The following is a 20,314-nucleotide window of genomic DNA, read 5'->3' on the forward strand; positions in this document are numbered from 1 at the left end:
CTTTCAAACGCATTAATGATATAATTTCAATCCGTACGAACTCAATGAATAAATTATTTAGACAATGGTTTCGACCAATATTGTTTCAAAAGCTAGCATTATTTCAAAGGGTGGGTCTTTGCTTAACTTTACAAATTTTATACGGATTTTATTCCGCATCCGTTGCAATTTAATCATTACATATGAAAAAATAGATATCTTTCCAGAGTTTACTGGCACATTTAGATGTGTTTCCTATTATATTTTTAACTGCTTTTTTCCAGGCATCCCCTTTCATCTAGATTTGGCGCACGTAATATAAGAGAGAGAAGGGGTTGGGGGGGGGGGTTGGGGGTTTGGGGGGGTTATAATATTTCGTTAGGGTTCTTTGAAAAACTTCTGTAATAATTTTTGTGGAAACCATTTTTCCATATTTTCATCTTAAGATAGTGTTTTAGAGCTTTGTGTTTATACGGTGGGAAATAAAATATCTTCACAAAGCTTTATTTATCGTAGCTTTGTATCTGTTTAATTTACAAGCAGGCTTCGAGTAACTCGGTGATAACCAAATTTTGAATGTGTTTAATTTACAAGCAGGCTTCTAATAGCTATGTGATACCAAATTTTGTATGCGTTTAATTTACAACCAGGCTTCGAATAACTATGCGAAACCAAATTTTGCAGTAAAAAACAAAACTGTATGTAGTCCCAATAAACCGATGTAGAATTTGCAGGTGGTGGTGAAGTAGGACGGCTGAATTCCCTCAATCTGTTCTTATCAGAATCATTTATAAATAGTATTATTTTATTTTTTGTTGACCTACATATACCCCAATCCAAATAAGAACCCCATCACACCACTTTCTCACACTCCTCCCCCGTACATTCAGAATGATTGGACACTGCAGTAAAACGGAGATGTCTTGCTAGCGTTCTTAGTAAATTAATGAAAACTGAAAATATTAAGTTCTCTTGTTCGAGTATTATAGATCCCAACATCATAATCAAACTCAATATTAATTTCTGATAGTTCCTTATTTTTCCGCCGTCACTGGTTATTATATAATATTGCTGGTCAGTATGGAAATCCCCATGAATATTTTATCTGAAAACTTTACATATATTTGACAATATTAATTGAAAAAAGCATATCATCTTTCCTTTTTGTATTCTTTATATTTTGAGAATTACAGGTTGTATGCTGTCTAACAAGAAAGACAACTCGTACTGAAAAGAGCCAAATTTGATACAACGACAAATAATACATAGACAAATTTCTGCAAGAATAAAGATACATTTTGGTATTTTATACACAGTTTATCATTGTATTAGCTTGATGTTACACGAGGTATTGAAACTTGACACTACTGTTGATTTTAGCCACCTTAATTTAAATTTAATAAGAAGCAGATTTTCAAATGGTAGCAGGTATACTGAGCCAAATATGCGACAAAAATCTTTAGAACAGATAAGTGGACTACTTATAGGATAGAGTACGTAATCGTCGAACAGATAATTCGACTCCTTCCAGGATAGAGTACGCAATCTTCGAACAGTTAAGTCGACTACTTACAGGATAAAGTACGCAATCTCTGAACAGCTAAGTCGACTATTTACAGGATAGAATACGTAGTCTTCGAACAGATAATTCGACTGCTTACATTACAGAGTACGCAATCTTCGAACAGCTAAGTCGACTACTTACAGGATAGAGTATGCAATCTTAGAACAGATAAGTCGACTACTTACAGGATAGAGTACGCAATATTCGAACAGATAATTCGACTACTTACAGGATAGAGTACGCTATCTTCGAACAGATAATTCGACCACTTACAGAGTATAATACGAAATCATAGGTAATCTTCGATCAGATAAGTTGACCACTTACATGATAGAGTAGGCAATTCTCGAACAGCTAAGTTGACTACTTACAGAATAGAATACAAAATCTTAGAACAGTAGATAGAGTATGTAATTACCAAACAGTTAAGTCGACAACTTACAGGATAGACAATCTTATTAAAGATACTAAAAGATTGAAATAATCGTCCAAGACAAACGCCTACTGGCTTAGTCCCATTCCAACGCCTGGCAGGGAATGAGTTAATCGACACATTTGTATTAAATGTACTTTGCTTCTGATCCATATATATATATATATATATATATATATATATATATATATATATATATATATATATATATATATATATATATACGTACTGCTAGTATTGTCACTTTTCACTTACCTACTTATGTATTTTGGGGACTATTGCTAAGCTGTGAGAACTTGGAGAACTTGTGTTATGTGATTTAAATATGGTTATAAATATGTTTAAATCAACAAGTGATACTTATCTGTGTTAAAAATAACTGAACAGTCTGTATGTCTATAGGCGATTCCCGATGCCAACTGCCACATCGTAACTCTATGTTTCATAATGCGGTACTTATTGAAACGAGCAGTGACAGTACACATACCTTTTCAGTATTTGGTGGCGACACCAATGCAGTTTATTAATTGCAATGTATCTGTGAAACGGAACTATCGCCTATATGTCACTCTCACAAGTGGTGGAAGACAGTGTGCTGCAGGTATCACGGTACCGATTTGTTTTTCCACTTACCTCAATGTTAACGTTTTTGGTGAAATAAACATACTTTCTACCCTGCTTCCAAATGCGTGTTACATACTGTCATAAGGAGCAATGTTGGATTGTCAATTTGACAAGGACAGAGCCAGGTACTCCACTGCACTTAAGAGAGATAACTCTGATGGAACTCGACAGGAGTCAGGGTTATCCAGTCACAACAATGACATTTTCAATGATGTCTATCGCATTTTTAATTTAAAAAAAAATACAAAATATGATATAGATATAAATAATATAGATATAAATAAATTAACATAATCTCAGATATTGCCAAGAGACTCATCTTTTTTAAGCCTGACAGAAACTACAACTCTTACATAATGCACCAGTAACAGCTGGTTTTGTTGTTTATCTATGTATACAATGATCCCTACACACTAGCCTCCGCCCCTGTGCTTTTGCAACTGGTACCGTCATACATACAAACAAACTTTTTTCCATAATCTGTGATATAGCTCGAGACTGTACTACATGTAACAAATGTACTTAGTCTCTCTTAACAAAATCATTTTTATGAGGTACCAAGTTAAGTCTTATAATAATGTACATGGAAATGTCATTTTGCTGCGTCAGCTGCTGTTTTCATACTTGTGCTTTGCAACAACAACAACAACAACAACAAAAAAACGAAATGTTTTAACTGTGAGTTATGTTTTATTCATATAATCACTTATTGAACTGGGTGATATGGAATAAATTACATAATATCATTTAATGTAATAACCAGGTCAAAGGTCAATAGTCTAATTTGTATGTACCTCTCCTACTTCAAAAAGAAGAATTCCTCTAAAGTAAAGTACTTTATATATGATTAGAAGACACAGAACTTAGCATCATATACAGGTGGACGTGACCCATTTTTATTATAAAGTATGGACATGACCCATTCTTATTATAAAGTATGGAGATAACCCATTCTTATTGTAAAGTATGGACATGACCCATTCTTATTATAAAGTATGGACATAACCCATTCTTATTTAAAAGTATGGACATGACCCATTCTTATTATAAAGTATGGACGTGACCCATTCTTAATATAAAGTATGGACATGACTCATTCTTATTATAAAGTATGGACATGGCCCATTTTTATTATAAAGTATGGACATAACCCATTCTTATTTATAAGTATGGACATGACCCATTCTTATTATAAAGTATGGACGTGACCCATTCTTAATATAAAGTATGGACATGACTCATTCTTATTATAAAGTATGGACATGGCCCAGTCTTATTATAAAGTATGGACATAACCCAGTCTTATTATAAAGTATGGACATAACCCATTCTTATTATAAAGTATGGACATAACCCGTTCTTATTATAAAGTAGGGACGTGACCCATTCTTAATATAAAGTATGGATATGACTCATTCTTATTATAAAGTATGGACATGGCCCATTCTTATTATAAAGAATGGACATGACCCATTCTTATCATAAAGTATAAACTTTCAACAGTTTACGCTGACTGTAGATGCATGGATCCTTAAGCCCCAGCCCTTCCACAAAGGCCAGACGATCCATCGGTTCTGTAACACAAATAGAAAGTGTTGCTCCTTTGTAGAGTTGAATAAAAGGAGTTTATAACTTGATGAAAGCGTACATATTAAGAAACATGTGGCTTATAATTAATGAATGAAAGACACAACGGGAACATTAAAAAATGAGAAAGGAAAAGTTGATCACATTACTTTAGACGCATATGTGGAGACAATGCCCATTAATCACAGAACAGTCGGAAGGTACATATACTATTACGTTCCTTAGATGCACTCAACGTCTGAGATGAAAGAGGAAATAATCTCAGTTATAGAGATGCATTTATCGATATTGAACCTACACATGAAATTAACAATAATTGGCTTAAGTTAGGCACACCTGCCCCCAACCGAAAAATATACATGTATCTATTTTTGGACCTTTCAGACTTGCTGAGCAAATTATTAAATCTGTTGTACTTTCATTTGTATCATTTGCATCAAGATTGGTGATTTTTCACACTGAATCTTCTCCTTATTTTTATATTTATGAACTGAAAATGCGAGTTTTTATTTCTTGAAATATCCTGTATCGTGTAAGGGAGATAGCTGAATGAAATACATAAGGTGTGGTATTTTTATTTCCTCCGATATATTGTCAGTGTAACATAAATTAGGTCATGGAAACATGTATTAACTTGCTTACAATTAAATTATTCAAAACTAAATAACTGATAAAGTGAGAACCTCAATGTCAGGCTTCGATATGTAGCTGAGACCTTAAGAGAGATTTAATTTTGTTTTTCCGAGAAGAGGAGGCTGCCTCGTGTTATATAGAATGCCAGTGTGTGGAGTGCAGCCTTCAGTAAACATGCCAACATAACCACATGCTATTTTGGATTCATGCGATGGGACACAAAGTCTGAAAAAGAGTGTAAACTTAAATGCAAGGAATGGACAATATCTGTCTAATGTGGTTACCATTTAGAAATGTTTGACCTTATATGAGGAAATTCCAAAAGAAACAGTTGAACTGGAATAAGACGATTAGTTGAAAGTCAGTAGAAGGTTAAAACTAGTCTTACACAAGTGTCAGTGGGACATATAATGTGTCAATGGGTTAAAACTAGTCTGACACAAGTGTCAATGGGAAATGTAATGTGTCAATGGGTTAGAACTAGTCTTACACAAGTGTCAGTGGGAAATGTAATATGTCAGTGGGTTAGAACGAGTCTGACACAAGTGTCAATAGGAAATGTAATGTGTCGATGGGTTAGAACTAGTCTTACACAAGTGTCAGTGGGAAATGTAATGTGTCGATGGGTTATAACTAGTCTTATACATGTGTCAATGGGAAATGTAATGTGTCATTGGGTTAGAACTAGTCTGACACAAGTGTCAGTGGGAAATGTAATGTGTCGGTGGGTTAGAACTAGTTTTTCACATGTGTCAGTGGGAAATGCTGATATAAAGAAATTGCTTTTGTCTGATGGTATTCGTGCTACGTCTATAAAATAACTTTATAAACTACATGAAGAACTATAAAAAAAGAAAGTGTACTAAAAGGATCAATTATTGCATGGCACTAAAAATGAAAACTGGGCAGTAAGACAATTTATTTAATAAATTACCTAAACTTACTCGTGCCAGCATATCTTTGTGATATAAAGTGATCTACAATAACTGAAGCACCTTCCATGCGTCCTTAATTGTTCTCTCTCCTGGTTTATGGTATGCTTTACAAGAGCCACATAGTTACTATCTATAATGATTTAATGATTAATTATGCTTAAAAAAGTTTTTTTTTCTTGCATATATGCAAATCTCAGAGCTGACCCCACTAAATCAAACCACCAAGTCATACAACTCTTCGTCTGCCATAGCTATAAATACCCCCCTCCAATACCAACATGTGTTATTTTCTAAAGATATCATACATTTATTGTTAACAGCCTGTTTATATATACTGTGTATGTATATATATATATATATATATATATATATATATATATATATATATATATATATATATAGTCATTGATTGTTAGTCTTAATGCATATAAGTTGTTTCTAATAAATAAATTTGGTTTTAGGTGTTATCACGTCGGAAGAAATGGACACCTTAATCTAAGACCTGATTAAATCTCAAACGCTTTTCTCAAGAAACTTTTAATTAATTAGATATTCATATTTCCCAGGTGCGGCTTGTACATTTCCCGATCCGATAAGAGGTAACTGGATAAGCTCCGAGAAAGGGACACTGAATTTCACAAACAACACGTTATGGAATTATCCTATAGTTCTGACAGCGATTGTCACATCGGCAACATTCACGTGCGAAAGTACATATAATGGATTCTATTTCCTGAAGTAAGTGAAGTCCTCTTCTCTGCGTAAACGAGTGTTTCTGATCGTCTCTATCATCTAGTTGTCTCCCTTTCTATTACAAACACATACCACTTGTTGTAATATCTCGTATCAACAAATTGTGACAAATAAATACTGAAATATATTTCAGGCCTATCCATCAACAATAGATAATATTATTTTTAAAAAAAAATCTGATATGAATGGTAAAAATCAACAGAAGAAAAGTTTTCTTCGAGACAGGCCAAGTAATCGAAATTCGGTTACAAGGTTTAAAGAAACGTTTTACCTAAATGTTTAAAAGTAGTGTCTTCGTCGAACAGTGGCGTCACCTGGGTTGGTGTCACCCAGTGCGGTAACTCATTGTGTCACCCCTTGGACCTCCTTCCTAGACAAAAACTTTTTATACACAGTCATTTTGGTGCCACCCGTCTTTGATGGTGTCACCCGGTGCGGTCCGCACCCACCGCACCCCCTAGTGACGCCACTGTCGTCGAATAAATAAAATTCCTGTATTTGTATGTCACATGACATAAATAAAATTCATGTATTTGTATGTTACATGACATAAATAAAATTCATGTATTTGTATGTGACATTCGCCGGTGATGTATGATGCATGTTAATGCAAATCTGTTGATTGATAGAGAATAGAAAGAAGGTCAAGTGTGCCGGATTAAACCCTGTGGAGGCCCTTAGGCAGTCGAAATCTTGCCCCCCCCCCCTCGCAAATTATCTCCTAATACGCTAGTGATTTTACCAATCAACAACTTTAATAAACCAATTTTATTACATAAAACAAATATTAACAATTATTAATGTTATTAAACAAATTAACATTTTATGTTATTAAACAAAAATTATTAAATATTATTAAACACGCGTTGTCGCGGGGCCTACTAGAAGGTGTGGGACCCAAAGGAAATGCCTACTCTGCCTGTTTGGTAATCCGGCACTGAAGGTCAAGAATAGTTGGGTCATTGGCATCCATATATCAGTTTTATTAGGCGTCCATTACTATGGGAAGCTTGCCACCACCCCCTCTATTACTTGTGATCGTGACACAAATTTCAAAAGGTACAGTGTTAAAAAAAAACAACGATCACTTCCATTTAGCCCATAGGTATCACGGTATCAAATGTTATTCCACAGAAAATCAAGGCTAACCTTTGGTGACATAAACATACTTTCTATCCTACTTCAGAATTTGTGTCACAAGGTGACATGGAGAGTAATGTTAAATTATGAATTTGATATTGGGAGAGTCAGGTATGATTTAACACTGTATTATCGCGGACGCTATATTATCGGAGCAAACAGGATTTCACGAGGACTTTTGTACGCGCGACAACTAGCGGTTGTTTACCTATGCAAATCGAAAGCCGGGAAGTGCGCAAATTTGTCGCAGCAATATTTCCTAAAATAATGTCAACATTTTTGGTAAGTCTACACGGAAAAATCCATAATCACAACTTTGTGTAAAGTGCAAGTAATTCCATTGATCACTATATACAAAACTCCTATCGAACTTATTATTTTGTTTACATGGGTCTCGATTACAAAATATCCTCAGTGTGTCGCACAGGCACTTCGTTCAGGGTAAACTAGTGTGTCCACTCACTAATTAACACAAGATAACTAACTCTCGCAGGTCACCATCCGTTCATATTTTTCGATACTATCTTCGCATTTAGTCACTCACAAATCGCACCACAAAACAGAAACTTCCTGTCTACTTCGCTGTGAATGCGAGCAGATGATTGCTCCAGTCTCTGATTACTTCATTGAGCAAGTCTTTCCAAACATCGGTGTCAATCGCTACATCTCGGCCAAACCCGATAACTATGCAATCGGAACACGATCTGTCTTTTCGGTCAAGTCATTTCTGTTATGCAAATATTTAAGGTCATGTCCGTTACGATACACGTACAATATAGTAAATTAACAGAGTAGTTGAAAAACTGTACGAAATTTTATTTTCCTAACGATAATGAAATAAAAACAACCTTAATTTGAATTTGAATTGTTCTTATGTTTAGGTATTCATTGTTTACATACATATGACCGATAGTTGCATTCACTTTGAAGTAGACCGTAAGTCTACTGGTGGATCTGTAAGAAAAAGTATACAAGACACGAAGCGACGGATATTCTTTTGCGTGAAAATGACCCTCAAAATTAGTAATGTACTTAAATGGGACATGGATGAAAGGTGAGGAATGTTTTGTTTACTGTGGTATAATATATGAGTGACTAAACACGCAGATAATATCAACAAATTAGAACGTATTCATCATCGGGGGATCACATAATGACCTGCGAGAGTTAGTTACCTTGTGATAATTGGTGAGTGTACACACAAGTTTCCCCCTGAATCAAGTGCATGTGGTGGGTCGTCTGCGACCTGATGTAATTAGGCTATATACCGGTGGTGATGTGTATGCTCTAACACGGCTGGGAATGGAATTGCATTGTATGGTTGCCAGTAAGGACCACAATTTACAAAATTTAGATTTCGATACTACATAATATGGCAGAAGTAATAGTAAAACTTTCAATAATAATAATAATAATAATAATAATAATAATAATAAATTCATATATATTTAAATACTTTAATATTATATTTTAGAATCATCATCTGAAGAAAGCTAGGCGACAGTAAAATTCTAAAGATTTACATAATTCAACTAATGCAACTCTTGCAGGCATTTCTATAGATAACGCAGCTTGTCAGTTTGGTGTGCCGGAGACCACTCTTAGAGATAGAACTAGAAACTATTCCTTGATGCCAGCAAAGATCCATAGAGGATTTTAAGTGAGAAAGAAGAGCATCCATTAGGCAATCATTTAAAGTATATATTGCCGAGATCGGAGATGGATACAGAAGAAAACGTACAGTATCCTGTAGCAGGCTATGCTGCTTCTTGTGGAAAGAAAAAGTGACAGACCTTTGAGCGGTTACTGGTTTTATGGGTTCCTGAGTAGGCGGCTAGATTTAAGACTTGCCGAGCCTCAGAAACTCTCTATGTTGCGGTCCAAACATGCTATTTTAAGGAGAAATCAACCCCACTATTTCACTCAGCAATTAAGAGACATGATCGAATGGACTTCTAAATAAATCTGGAATTAAGACTGAGCATTCCCCTCCAAGAGTTGTATGTAGCAAGGATACTCCGGTAAAAGTAGTGGCATCATCAAGATCCCATAATCTAACCATCAATGGGCCACTGGAAACCATATCCCTGAAGTGGAATGTACAATTTTCAGAAGGTAATCATCCTGGATTTAATAGTTGAGATGCCAGATTGTGGCTAATCCAACTCAACCATATTTCCAAATTGGGTCACCTAACACTATGCCAAGCATAGTGGAATAGCTGATGGAAATAACTCACCGCCCAACCTTATATTATATGATGGGCATAGGTCACATGTATCTTTAACGGTGGTTGACTGATCAAAGAAAAATAATATAATTCTTTATGTCTGGAATCTATAGGCAGGTTATGTCACCCAGACTCTGGACATTGGTATTTTTGGACCTCTCAAATTCAGGCACAATCGAAAATGTCAGCCGTTCTTGCAGAAGAACCATGGCCAACAAATAACAAAATATGACGTTTAAAAACTTACCTGCAAATCCTACATGAAGGCAATATGTCCTGAAAAGTTAACTTCCCCTCATTGAAAAGCTGGAATGTATCCATTTTCAAACAAGGCAATTTTGGATTCACAGGTAGCACCATTGATCATTTATCACAAACCATGGAAAACAATGCCCGTCAAGAAAAAGAAAATATTCGTGAAATCTCTCAACCAACAACTCAAGATTACCGTAACGGTGATATGAAAGCCAAAACACCTCAGAATGTTGAAGAACTAAGTAGTTTTCTTAAGAAACCGTAAAAAATGTTGTCCAAAAGCATAAAAAGAAAGTTTTCAACCTTTGCCTGCTGGTAGACTAGTACAAAAGAAGAATGTCATCATCATGCAGCAATCTTTAGTTTCCAACGTGACAGAAATGTTCAAAATTTAACAAAATGATCCTCAAGTGTGAGTTTAAGAGTAACAGAGCTCGTCTGCGAAGTCTTTAACTGCAGAATAAAATAGTCAGAAAAACACCAAGTCTTCCAAAAAAATATTGTTCTTGAAATTTTGAAGAAAGCATCTGTGATTAGATACCCTTATTCTGCTCAACCAGGCCCATCTACATATTATGTAGATGATTCTGATAAGAATAATTTGGAGGACGGTCAAGACAGTTTACCTGTATCCGAGAATGAATCTTCCAGCTGCTGTGTATGTCACAAGCATGAGCCATCTGCACTCAGGGGTTGTGTTAGCCTTGTGATTCCTAACTGGGCACAATATGTGACAATTTTCAACACTAGACACATATTTCATTTTGTTGTGAAACATTAGTTTAAGGTCACTTGGCTCATTTCTTTGCACTATATTGCATTTACAATTCAGATAAGAGAAATATTAATTTTTAAAAAATAAAAATGTGTATTGTTTTCTTATACTGGATTTCAACTTAATTGACATTATTGTATTCCATTTAATCACTGGATCATTTTTTTTGTGGAAATATTTAATCAGTACAAGCTTGGACTTTCCTTCTTTTACGCAAGATTTACGTTCATTATGATACGTGCGTGCTATCATACCTACATTATCGTATGGTAATCTGGCCTAGTCACCATTTGCAATTACATATCTTTTATGCACATCGCTTGATCGAGATTTTTTTAAATTGGAATAAAGAATCAAAAGCGTAAATAAACGTTACGATTTGTGACCATTTGTACCAGTAACAGCATTATGTACCACAATAACGGAGTGTTTAGGCCGACTCCATTGCATTTAAGAGAGATAAAATGAATGCCTAAATCTAAGCCAAGAAGAATAACCACCGAAAGAAGAGAGGAAAAAATACCCTAAAATAAAATGAGACTACATTCTTTGGTACTGATCCGACCATACAAATTTTTGACCGGACATGCCAATTTATTTATGACACATTTTAATCAAACTCTTATCTTTGCATGCCATTTCTATTTTAACTTTACCAAGAAATCTTGTTAATTTTCATGGCATAGCAGAGCTATAGTGCTAAAACTGGATCAAATGTTTGCACGGTGCAGACTGAGAAAAGTTTCTACAACGTATACCTAGTCAAGGCTTTTCCATGATGCATTTCATAACTCGTGAGCAATGGTGACTAAAACGTTGTGTCTATTGTTAGTTATAACTACCGTTATAAACTCTCTCTTCAGGCTAGCTGGCTTTTCGAGTACAGTGCTGAATGTGTGGGCTGGCATACTTCCGGCAGTAATCGACTTCTACGTACAGCATATAACAATACACATTCATAATTTGATTTTGGTCCACTCCTTAAATTCCTAATTGCTCAAATGAATTAATTAGAACCGAGTTACTGTCTGATATCATTAAATTTCTATGGCGTGTGCATACTTATATATTTAAAGTACAAATTGAATATAAGATGTGTACATTTAATAGGATAGTGATATCTGTTCAAGTTATAATAGTAAAACAGAGCCAGTTTTAATTACTTAAGTATTAGATTACACATCTACTAATACTTAAGTAATTAAAGCTTGCACTGTTTTACTATTATAACTTGAACATATATCACTATCCTATTAAGTCAAAATCTTATATTCAATTTGTATTTTAAATATATAAGTATGCACACTCCATAGAAAGTTAATGATATGAGACAGTAACTCGGTTGTAATTGCTTCATTTGAACAATTAGAATGCCACCTGTTCTTATGGAGTTCAGATGCTGTTTAAAATGAGTCACCCATCTGTGTGTGTGGATACCTTAGAGTTAAGGACGCCAATTAGACTGTAGTGTCCTCATTTATGAGGTATCCTTACTTATCAGGGACCCACTATCATACACCTTAGCTCTCTTCATGGGGTGGGAGGGTGTGTTCTTTTTATGTTTTGGTGACCTAGACTGTGATGCACATGACTGCTTTGTTAACAATTAAACAAAACCAGACCCCCCCCCTCAAAAAAAGCAAAACAAACCAAAACCCAAACACAAACAAACAAACAAAAGGAAACTAAAACAAAAAGCCAACAACAACTATTACTACCACTGTAGTAATGTCAATCTTAGTTTACATGTATATCAGGTGACATCTTGGTGCTGGTAATGTAATAATGTATTAGTGTAGTAATAATGTAGTAATGTAGTAATTTATTAGTAATTAATGTAGTAATTAGTGTAGCAATAATGTATATTTTACAGCACAACATTACAAGGGAGTTATTGCAGCAATAGATTAGTTTCCTCTCTCTCTGCAGTTCGTATTTTGTTGTTGTTCTTATTGTGGCCTTAATGCCATTTTCAGCACGTGACAGGCTATACATGGTGCCTAATATATCTGGTCGAGAAAGAAGCTGGAAAAAATCTCGACAAGAACCATTGACTCAGGGAAAGCTACTGGCAAGCTTTCTCACATATAAATACATTATTAGCGAGTTAGTTTGTTCCAAAAAGGTCACAACCTTCGAGTGTTATATAATGTATGATTCGGCAACTTGCAGTTTATACCACGACAGGCTAAAACACCACAACAAAAGAGCAACAGTAAACAATAACAGTAAATTCGTAAGTTGTTCATTCTTTTTTTCATTTTCCTTGTATTTTTAGTGATATTTTTATCTTCTGTCAGGGTATAAATGTGTGTTCTGGGGTTTGTGGTATGTAACTATTTACAGAACAAGGATTAACTATGTAAACGACATAATAATACTTCAACGAATGTTAGCCACTCTAAGGTTTTGAACATTTCCGGCATGGTCTTAATATTCTAAAATGAAATATACATTCTAAGTGGAAGCTTAATATTCAAAGCAAACATGTAACGTTCTTTTAGACATAAAATGACTATTAGGTTTGATGCTATTTTAACTGATTAAAAGATATTTGTCAAATTCATCACAGTCCACACCAGTGAATAACCCTATTTCGTTCTTTGGAACATATTTTCGTATGTATAAACAGACTAGGCTAATAAACTTACAAAGGGTAATAGACGTACATTCATTAATTTGTAAAAGCTTATTGGTTTTTGTACACACACACACACACACACACACACACACACACACACACATTTATTCTTGAGGTTTCCTCCTTTAACATTGAATACGTCGGTCGGACGACCTTAATGCATATTGCTTTCATTTTTCGATTCACACATGTACATATAAATTACTTTGCATCCAAGATAAACACAGTTTTCAGAGCCATGTAAGCACCACGTAACTTAGAATATCGGCACAACATAAAGCAGACAATCCAAGTATACTGTTCGAATTACAGTCGTATAGACTGAGAAGTATTTTGAAATTGGATTTGTAGAAGTAGAATTGCCATTTCTTCTTTGAATATTTTTAGGATTATATCTTAAGCTGAAATTTAAAGCGCACTTGTTAAATATGTATGTATGTATGTATGTATGTATGTATGTATGTATGTATGTATGTATGTATGTATCATTGTTATTATTATTATTATTATTATTATTATTATGTCGATTTGCTTGCAAAACATGAAGCAAAATGATACGTAAAATCACTTTGAGCGTTTGTGACTTGCTGTGTTGAGGGAAAATGGGAAGCGACCGGACTCATCCTTGGGTTGCCAGCTGGTTTCATACTAATGACTTTGGAAATCCTTTCCCAGCGGAGATCGTGGACAAGATATCGTTCATATCTTCTGTCTGTTTAGTAGTAAGATCTGTATTACAGGATCTGAGAGCGGACGTTCTGTGTTCTGACATAAACAGTATGTGTCAATTTTCTCGGCCACCATCATTCATTGTTTGGATAGCAGTTGGTCTAATACAACGCGCTATGTACCTAATTTCAGTTCCATCTTGTCGGCAGAAGTGTTCGAGATAAAACTTGAGAAGTGACGAGCTGATACTTGTTTCGCAATGTACCAGGTTCGGAGGGTTGGGATTACATTAGGGAAGGATGGGGTTACTTTTCGCATGACTGAACATACATTTTGTCAGCAGCTAACTGCATATTATTTGAGCTGACAATCCAACCACCACCCCGGTATGATTTGGCTTTGTTGCAAGATTGAATACTGCATATTCTGAGCGATAGCCATCAACTTCGAACAAAGATGTTTTTGGGTCAACTGCGATGAAATTCAAGCCCCTTTCTTATAAAATAAATAACTAGTAGGTGCCATATGTGGAATCTGACTGGTTGGATCATCTTTTGCAAAACATTAATGAATTTTCTATGGATCTGTCTGGAGAATATCATTAGGTTCAGCTGGTCTAGAAAGATCAGGAGTAAAGTTTAATTTTAGTTTAGCGTTAGGGTTTTGATATCAGCGCGTGTATTTTTCAGAGTGTTCTATTCTGTTGATTGGTTTGGAGTAGGCTTTTCACTCTTCTCTCATTTCGATTGGGATATGCATAAACAGCCGAGTAGCTTATCATTTAGTTCCTGTGGTGTAGTTAGTGTGAACTGTGTAACTTGTGGTGTAGCCGTTGTGAACTGTGTAACTTGTGGTGTAGACTGTGTTAATTCAGTAACTTGTGGTGTAGTCGTTGTGAACTGTGTAACTTGTGGTGTAGCCATTGTGAACTGTGTAACTTGTGGTGTAGCCTGTGTGAACTGTGTAACTTATGGTTTAGCCGTTGTGAACTGTGTAACTTGTGCTGTAGCCTGTGTGAACTGTGTAACTTGTGCTGTAACCTGTGTGAACTTTGTAACTTGTGCTGTAACCGTCGTGAACTGTGTAATTTGTGCTTTAGCCGTTGTGAACTGGGTACCTTCTTGTGTAACTGTTGTGAATTCAGATTCATTTTAGATTACATATGTGCCCCGACACCAACCAGACTAGACGGGGGTGGGGTGGGGGTAACAAGACACCAACTAGTCTAAAGGGAGGTAGAATAAGGGGTTCTATGTTACATTAGAGCGGGACATTTTATTTCCAGTTTCTTTAAGTCAAGACATTTAATATAGTTCTTATTATGAAAACACATGCATTAAGCAGAATTTATTCATATAATTAAGACAGTGATTCTAAAGTAATTCCAAGTTGTTAAACGGCTCGTTAAGAATTCAAGCATTTCTTAAAGCTTTCATATTATTGGATCAACTGTTCATGTGTTCCCCGTAATACATATATGGATACATTTAATATGCAAATGATTTTGTTCATAATTTTTTAAAATTTGTAAATCAGACTTTTACTAATTATGACTTTTTATTTTGTTTTCGCTCTCAACGGCTCCTGAACCAAATAATTCGATATATTTGACAACAGTCTGAACATTTTTTGTGTCATTTGCTTATGGATCAATTACTAATTCACATATTTTTAAAATACATATTCTTTGAGGAAAGTCATGCACATGTAGACAGGAATTTGTAAAATGAAACTTTAATTAATGTGACAAAGAGTATATTTTTCTGAAGTCGGGTATGTCGCTAACACTTTTCATAAACCCCTTCGTTAGTGATGTGCTCATCCTCAAAAACCAATGAGACAAAAACAAATTACATTCAGTACTTAGGTAGCTATATTGCTTTTGTGTGAGGAAATCGTAATTAAGAATGAATTTTGTTACCATCTGCTGATAGTCATTTAATTTCTATGTTCGTAATAGCTCTTCAAGATTTGAATACCCCAGTTGATGTTTCATTTGGTTCATTCAAATATTCGTGCTCCTCTGACTGATTACGATCAGTCTCAGAGAGAATTTGAACCTTGGTCTGCGGACCTCTTGTCTTCTGAAGTCTGAAAGGTAATCTCTTTCTCCGGTGATATCATCTAAGCGAGACAACGTACGGCAGCCATGTGTTGTTCATCAAGGAAGCAAAATAGCTCCTATTAAATTAGCATTCTGACGTACATATGCTATCGACGAATGAAAATAATACACTTTACTGTAACGTGTTTGTCTTTGCCAATTAAATAGGAAGTAACATCCCGATTGTATGACTGTTTTAATTATTTTTATTTTGAGATCTCTGTACGAAATTTTAAAATTTAGACAAATTTGCGACACTTGGTTTATCTCTACAAGTGAACATAAAATTCTTTGATATGACTTAATATGACCTACATCGAAGTTAAGAATGATGCCATTGCTGAATAGGACAGGTACATACTCAACCAGTTTCACCGGCAGGAAAGAATATATTAAACTCTTAACGAATAATTGCGCCTAATGCAAGCTTTTATCATTTGGGTTATAATACTTGATAAGAAACAAGGATGCACCGACATTGTACAGGCCCTGCATGGTTTTCTAGGTCTCCTGTCTAACAAAGATCAGTTTTGATGTCTGTGACCAAATGTATTTATTCTCAAATGTTCTCATTCTGGAGGAATTATACAGTTATTTTGGAACCATAAATTACTATCTCGATTTAGCGAGTTTTTCATCTATTTTCGAATGTCTTGTAGGACAGGTATCACTGCATATCATTACATCGATTTAACGCCCTCAGTGCAAGAAAGGCTTAACATCGTTTATCGCTAGCTTTTTTCCCCCGTCTCTATCATACTCACGATATGATGCCACCCTCGCTACGCTCCGTTTGCTTGATCATCTAATAAACAAGTATCAGTTTATATGATTTCATTAGCTTCATTCACGTTTAGGTTCTTTTCTTGAACTAATGTATAAAAAATCAACTGTTTGATGTTAACTAAGCTGATACAGTGATGTATGATAAATTTGATGTATATTCAAATTATTTAAAGCTACCTATTATCTATTGTTATTATTATTATTATTATTATTATTATTATTATTATTATTATTATTATTATTATTATTAAAACATGGGCAGAAACTATCGATCAGTTTAATATTAACGGTTACAAAAACCTTGATAGCGTAAGAATTAAATATCACAATCAGCTAAAAGAAATTGTTGAGGGGGCGATCTCGGTTTTATATATATATATATATATATATATATATATATATATATATATATATATATATATATATATATAGAGAGAGAGAGAGAGAGAGAGAGAGAGAGAGAGAGAGAGAGAGAGAGAGAGAGAAGTGCCTCACAAATTTAGTCTGGTTAGTTGTTTCGTCTAAGGCTAGCATACTGAAGTGGAACTTAATTTTTGGTTTTGTCTATTTGTCATTTGAATACTCCTCTATTCATTCAGAAGAAAATGCAGCGGTAGAAAATGAATTAGCTCACCTAAAAATGAAATATCCTGACTATAAAATAATAATTGTAGGTGATGTTAATGCCTATACCGGAACCGAGTCAGATTTGATCACATATGATAGTGTTATTGACCAACTTCAAGACTTTAATTATATCTTAAGACTAAGTAATGTATGATGGAGCTAATCAAGTGGTAAGGGAGATAAATCACTATGGAGAAAAACGTCTACAGCTATGCCAGATGACTGGATTGAGAATCGCCAATGGTAGATGTGGATCATATAAAGGGATAGGGAAATTCACATGTATGCATGGCAATTCGGCATCAACAATAGATTATGTCTTAGCCTACGTATGTGTTGTAAAAAAATATATCATCCTTTGACATAGATGATAGATTGGAATCAATACACATACCCATTGTATTTTCACTTGTCTACATGGGTAAACTAGAGAAAAAGGCTATAAGTGTCTCTGGGGGTAAGGAAATAAATAAATACATATGGAAGAAAGAAGAAGGACTATCTTATATATAAATATTGCAAAGATCTCAAAATATGGACGAAATTTTAAACGATATAAACAATAACAAAATGTATGCGTCGAAACAATTACTGATATTTACAATGATGCAGCAAGCACAATGAAAACAATCAATAGAAAGCAAACTCTAGCTGTGACATCTCCAAGAAAAATTGTTAAATGTCAGTCTTGATTTGATACCGATTGCACAAACGCAAAAAGCAAAGCCTTAAAATATCTAAAAGTTTAGATTTAATCGTGAATCACTTGAATATCATAAACTTTATAAAAATATGTAAAAAAATCTTTTACAAGAAGCAAGAAAAACTAATATGAATTAAAACAATAATAGCCTTTTATCTGCATTATAATCCAAAGATACACAACTTTTTTGGCGCCTTGTAAACAACCCAAGTACTGGTATGCAGAACAGTATCACGCCTGCAACTTGGTATGAACATTTTTCGGAATTATTTTATTTTTCCAGTTCTGTTGACCAGATACAGGAAACTGAAAACATTCAAGTAATTCACGAGGCTTAAGACAGAACAATCACTGAAGAAGAGGTACGCATAGCATATAATAAACTGAAACATGACACAGTTGGGGGAATATATGCTTTATCCAGCGACTTCTTTATATGTACGTGCAACATAATAGCACCAATATTAACAACATTATTTAATAAACTATTCGATGTTGGATCTTATCCATACTATTGGTCAAAGGCTGTCATCATACCAATTTCGAAGAAAGGGGATACAAATGAACTCTCCAATTATAGAGGCGTTAGTCTACTACCTGTGTTAAGCAACGTGTTTACATCGATTTTAAATAACAGAATCATTAAATGGGTGGAGAAAAACGAATTACTGGGCAAAGAGCAAGCAGAATTTAGAACGGGTATTCCACAGCAGATAATATGTTTATATTATATACATTAATTTGTAAATATTTAAGAAAACGTAGGGGTAGATTCTAGGCAGTATTTAATGACTATGAAAAAGCCTTCGACAGGATGGAAAGACGTTTACTGGACCAAAAGCTAGTTAGTGAAAATATTAGTTGAAAAATGTTAAGAGTCATTAATGCAATTCATATTGATGTAAAAGCATGTGCTAAGCCAAACAATCTTATTACCGATGTGTTTAAATGCCCTTCGGGCGTGCGCCAAGGTAGTGTTTTATAGCCTTTACACTTTTCTTTATTTTGAATGATTTGAACCCTTTTTAGCTGAAGGAAACAGGTGAGTGTCTGTAGAAACCGTAGCAATATTTTCACTGTTGTATGCAGACGATTTAATTGTCTTTGCTGACACTGCTGACCAGTTGCAAAATATGCTCAGTATGTTGCATACATATTGCCTAAAGTAGAAATTAAAGGTGAATACGAAAAAAAAAACCAACAAGAAAAAAAACACAAAAAACACAAGAGTGGTTGTATTTCTCAGAGGTGGGTATCTCAGAAGTGACGAAAAGTGGTAATATGACCACAAAGAGGTAAAGATTGAATCATATTATAAGTATTTAGGATGCATATTTTCTTAAAAAAATTACTGGTATATGTGCCAGAAAAACGCTCTCCTTGTAGGCCCTGAAGACAGCGCATATACTGAAATAAAGTCTTTCAACGTTTTGCAGATTACCCGTAACTGGATTGCTTGTCTGTTTGACGCAAAGATAGCTCTCATACTTAATTATGGAGCTGATGTTTGGGTTTTTTATGATGCCAATGAGATTGTAAAAGCTCATTTGTGATTTTGTAAATATATCCTTGGTACAGCTAAGTCTACTCAAAATGCATTCGTATATAATGAATTAGGAAGAATTAGTATGCGGTGTATAAAATATAAACGTATTTTGAAATATTGGCTAAGAATTCTACAAGTGCAAGAAGACAGATATCCTAAACAATACTATGATTTACAGTTAAGATGGGGGAAATTGCGATTGCTGGGCTAACTATGTTAAAAAGCTTCTATTTACATTTGGATCTGGCAATGTTTGGTGTACTCAGGCGTAAATGATGAACATATATTTCTTAGATTGTTCAGCCAGAGATGTAAAGATATTTTTAGGCA

At 34.6% G+C, this 20,314-nt stretch overlaps 1 protein-coding gene across 1 annotated transcript in view; it reads left to right on the forward strand.

The window, feature by feature from the left end:
* The window catches only part of LOC149798113 (uncharacterized), a 38,173-nt gene that overhangs the window by 352 nt on the left and 17,507 nt on the right, over positions 1-20,314 (forward strand). The window contains exon 2 of the mRNA XM_089960840.1: positions 6,322-6,493. Coding sequence (XP_089816966.1) covers positions 6,322-6,493 — 172 coding nt within the window. The remainder of the gene's footprint in view (positions 1-6,321; positions 6,494-20,314) is intronic.

Source organism: Sinohyriopsis cumingii, chromosome 6 (assembly GCF_028554795.1).
Source record: "Sinohyriopsis cumingii isolate HCF-2022 chromosome 6, ASM2855479v2, whole genome shotgun sequence".
Lineage (NCBI taxonomy): Eukaryota > Metazoa > Mollusca > Bivalvia > Unionida > Unionidae > Sinohyriopsis > Sinohyriopsis cumingii.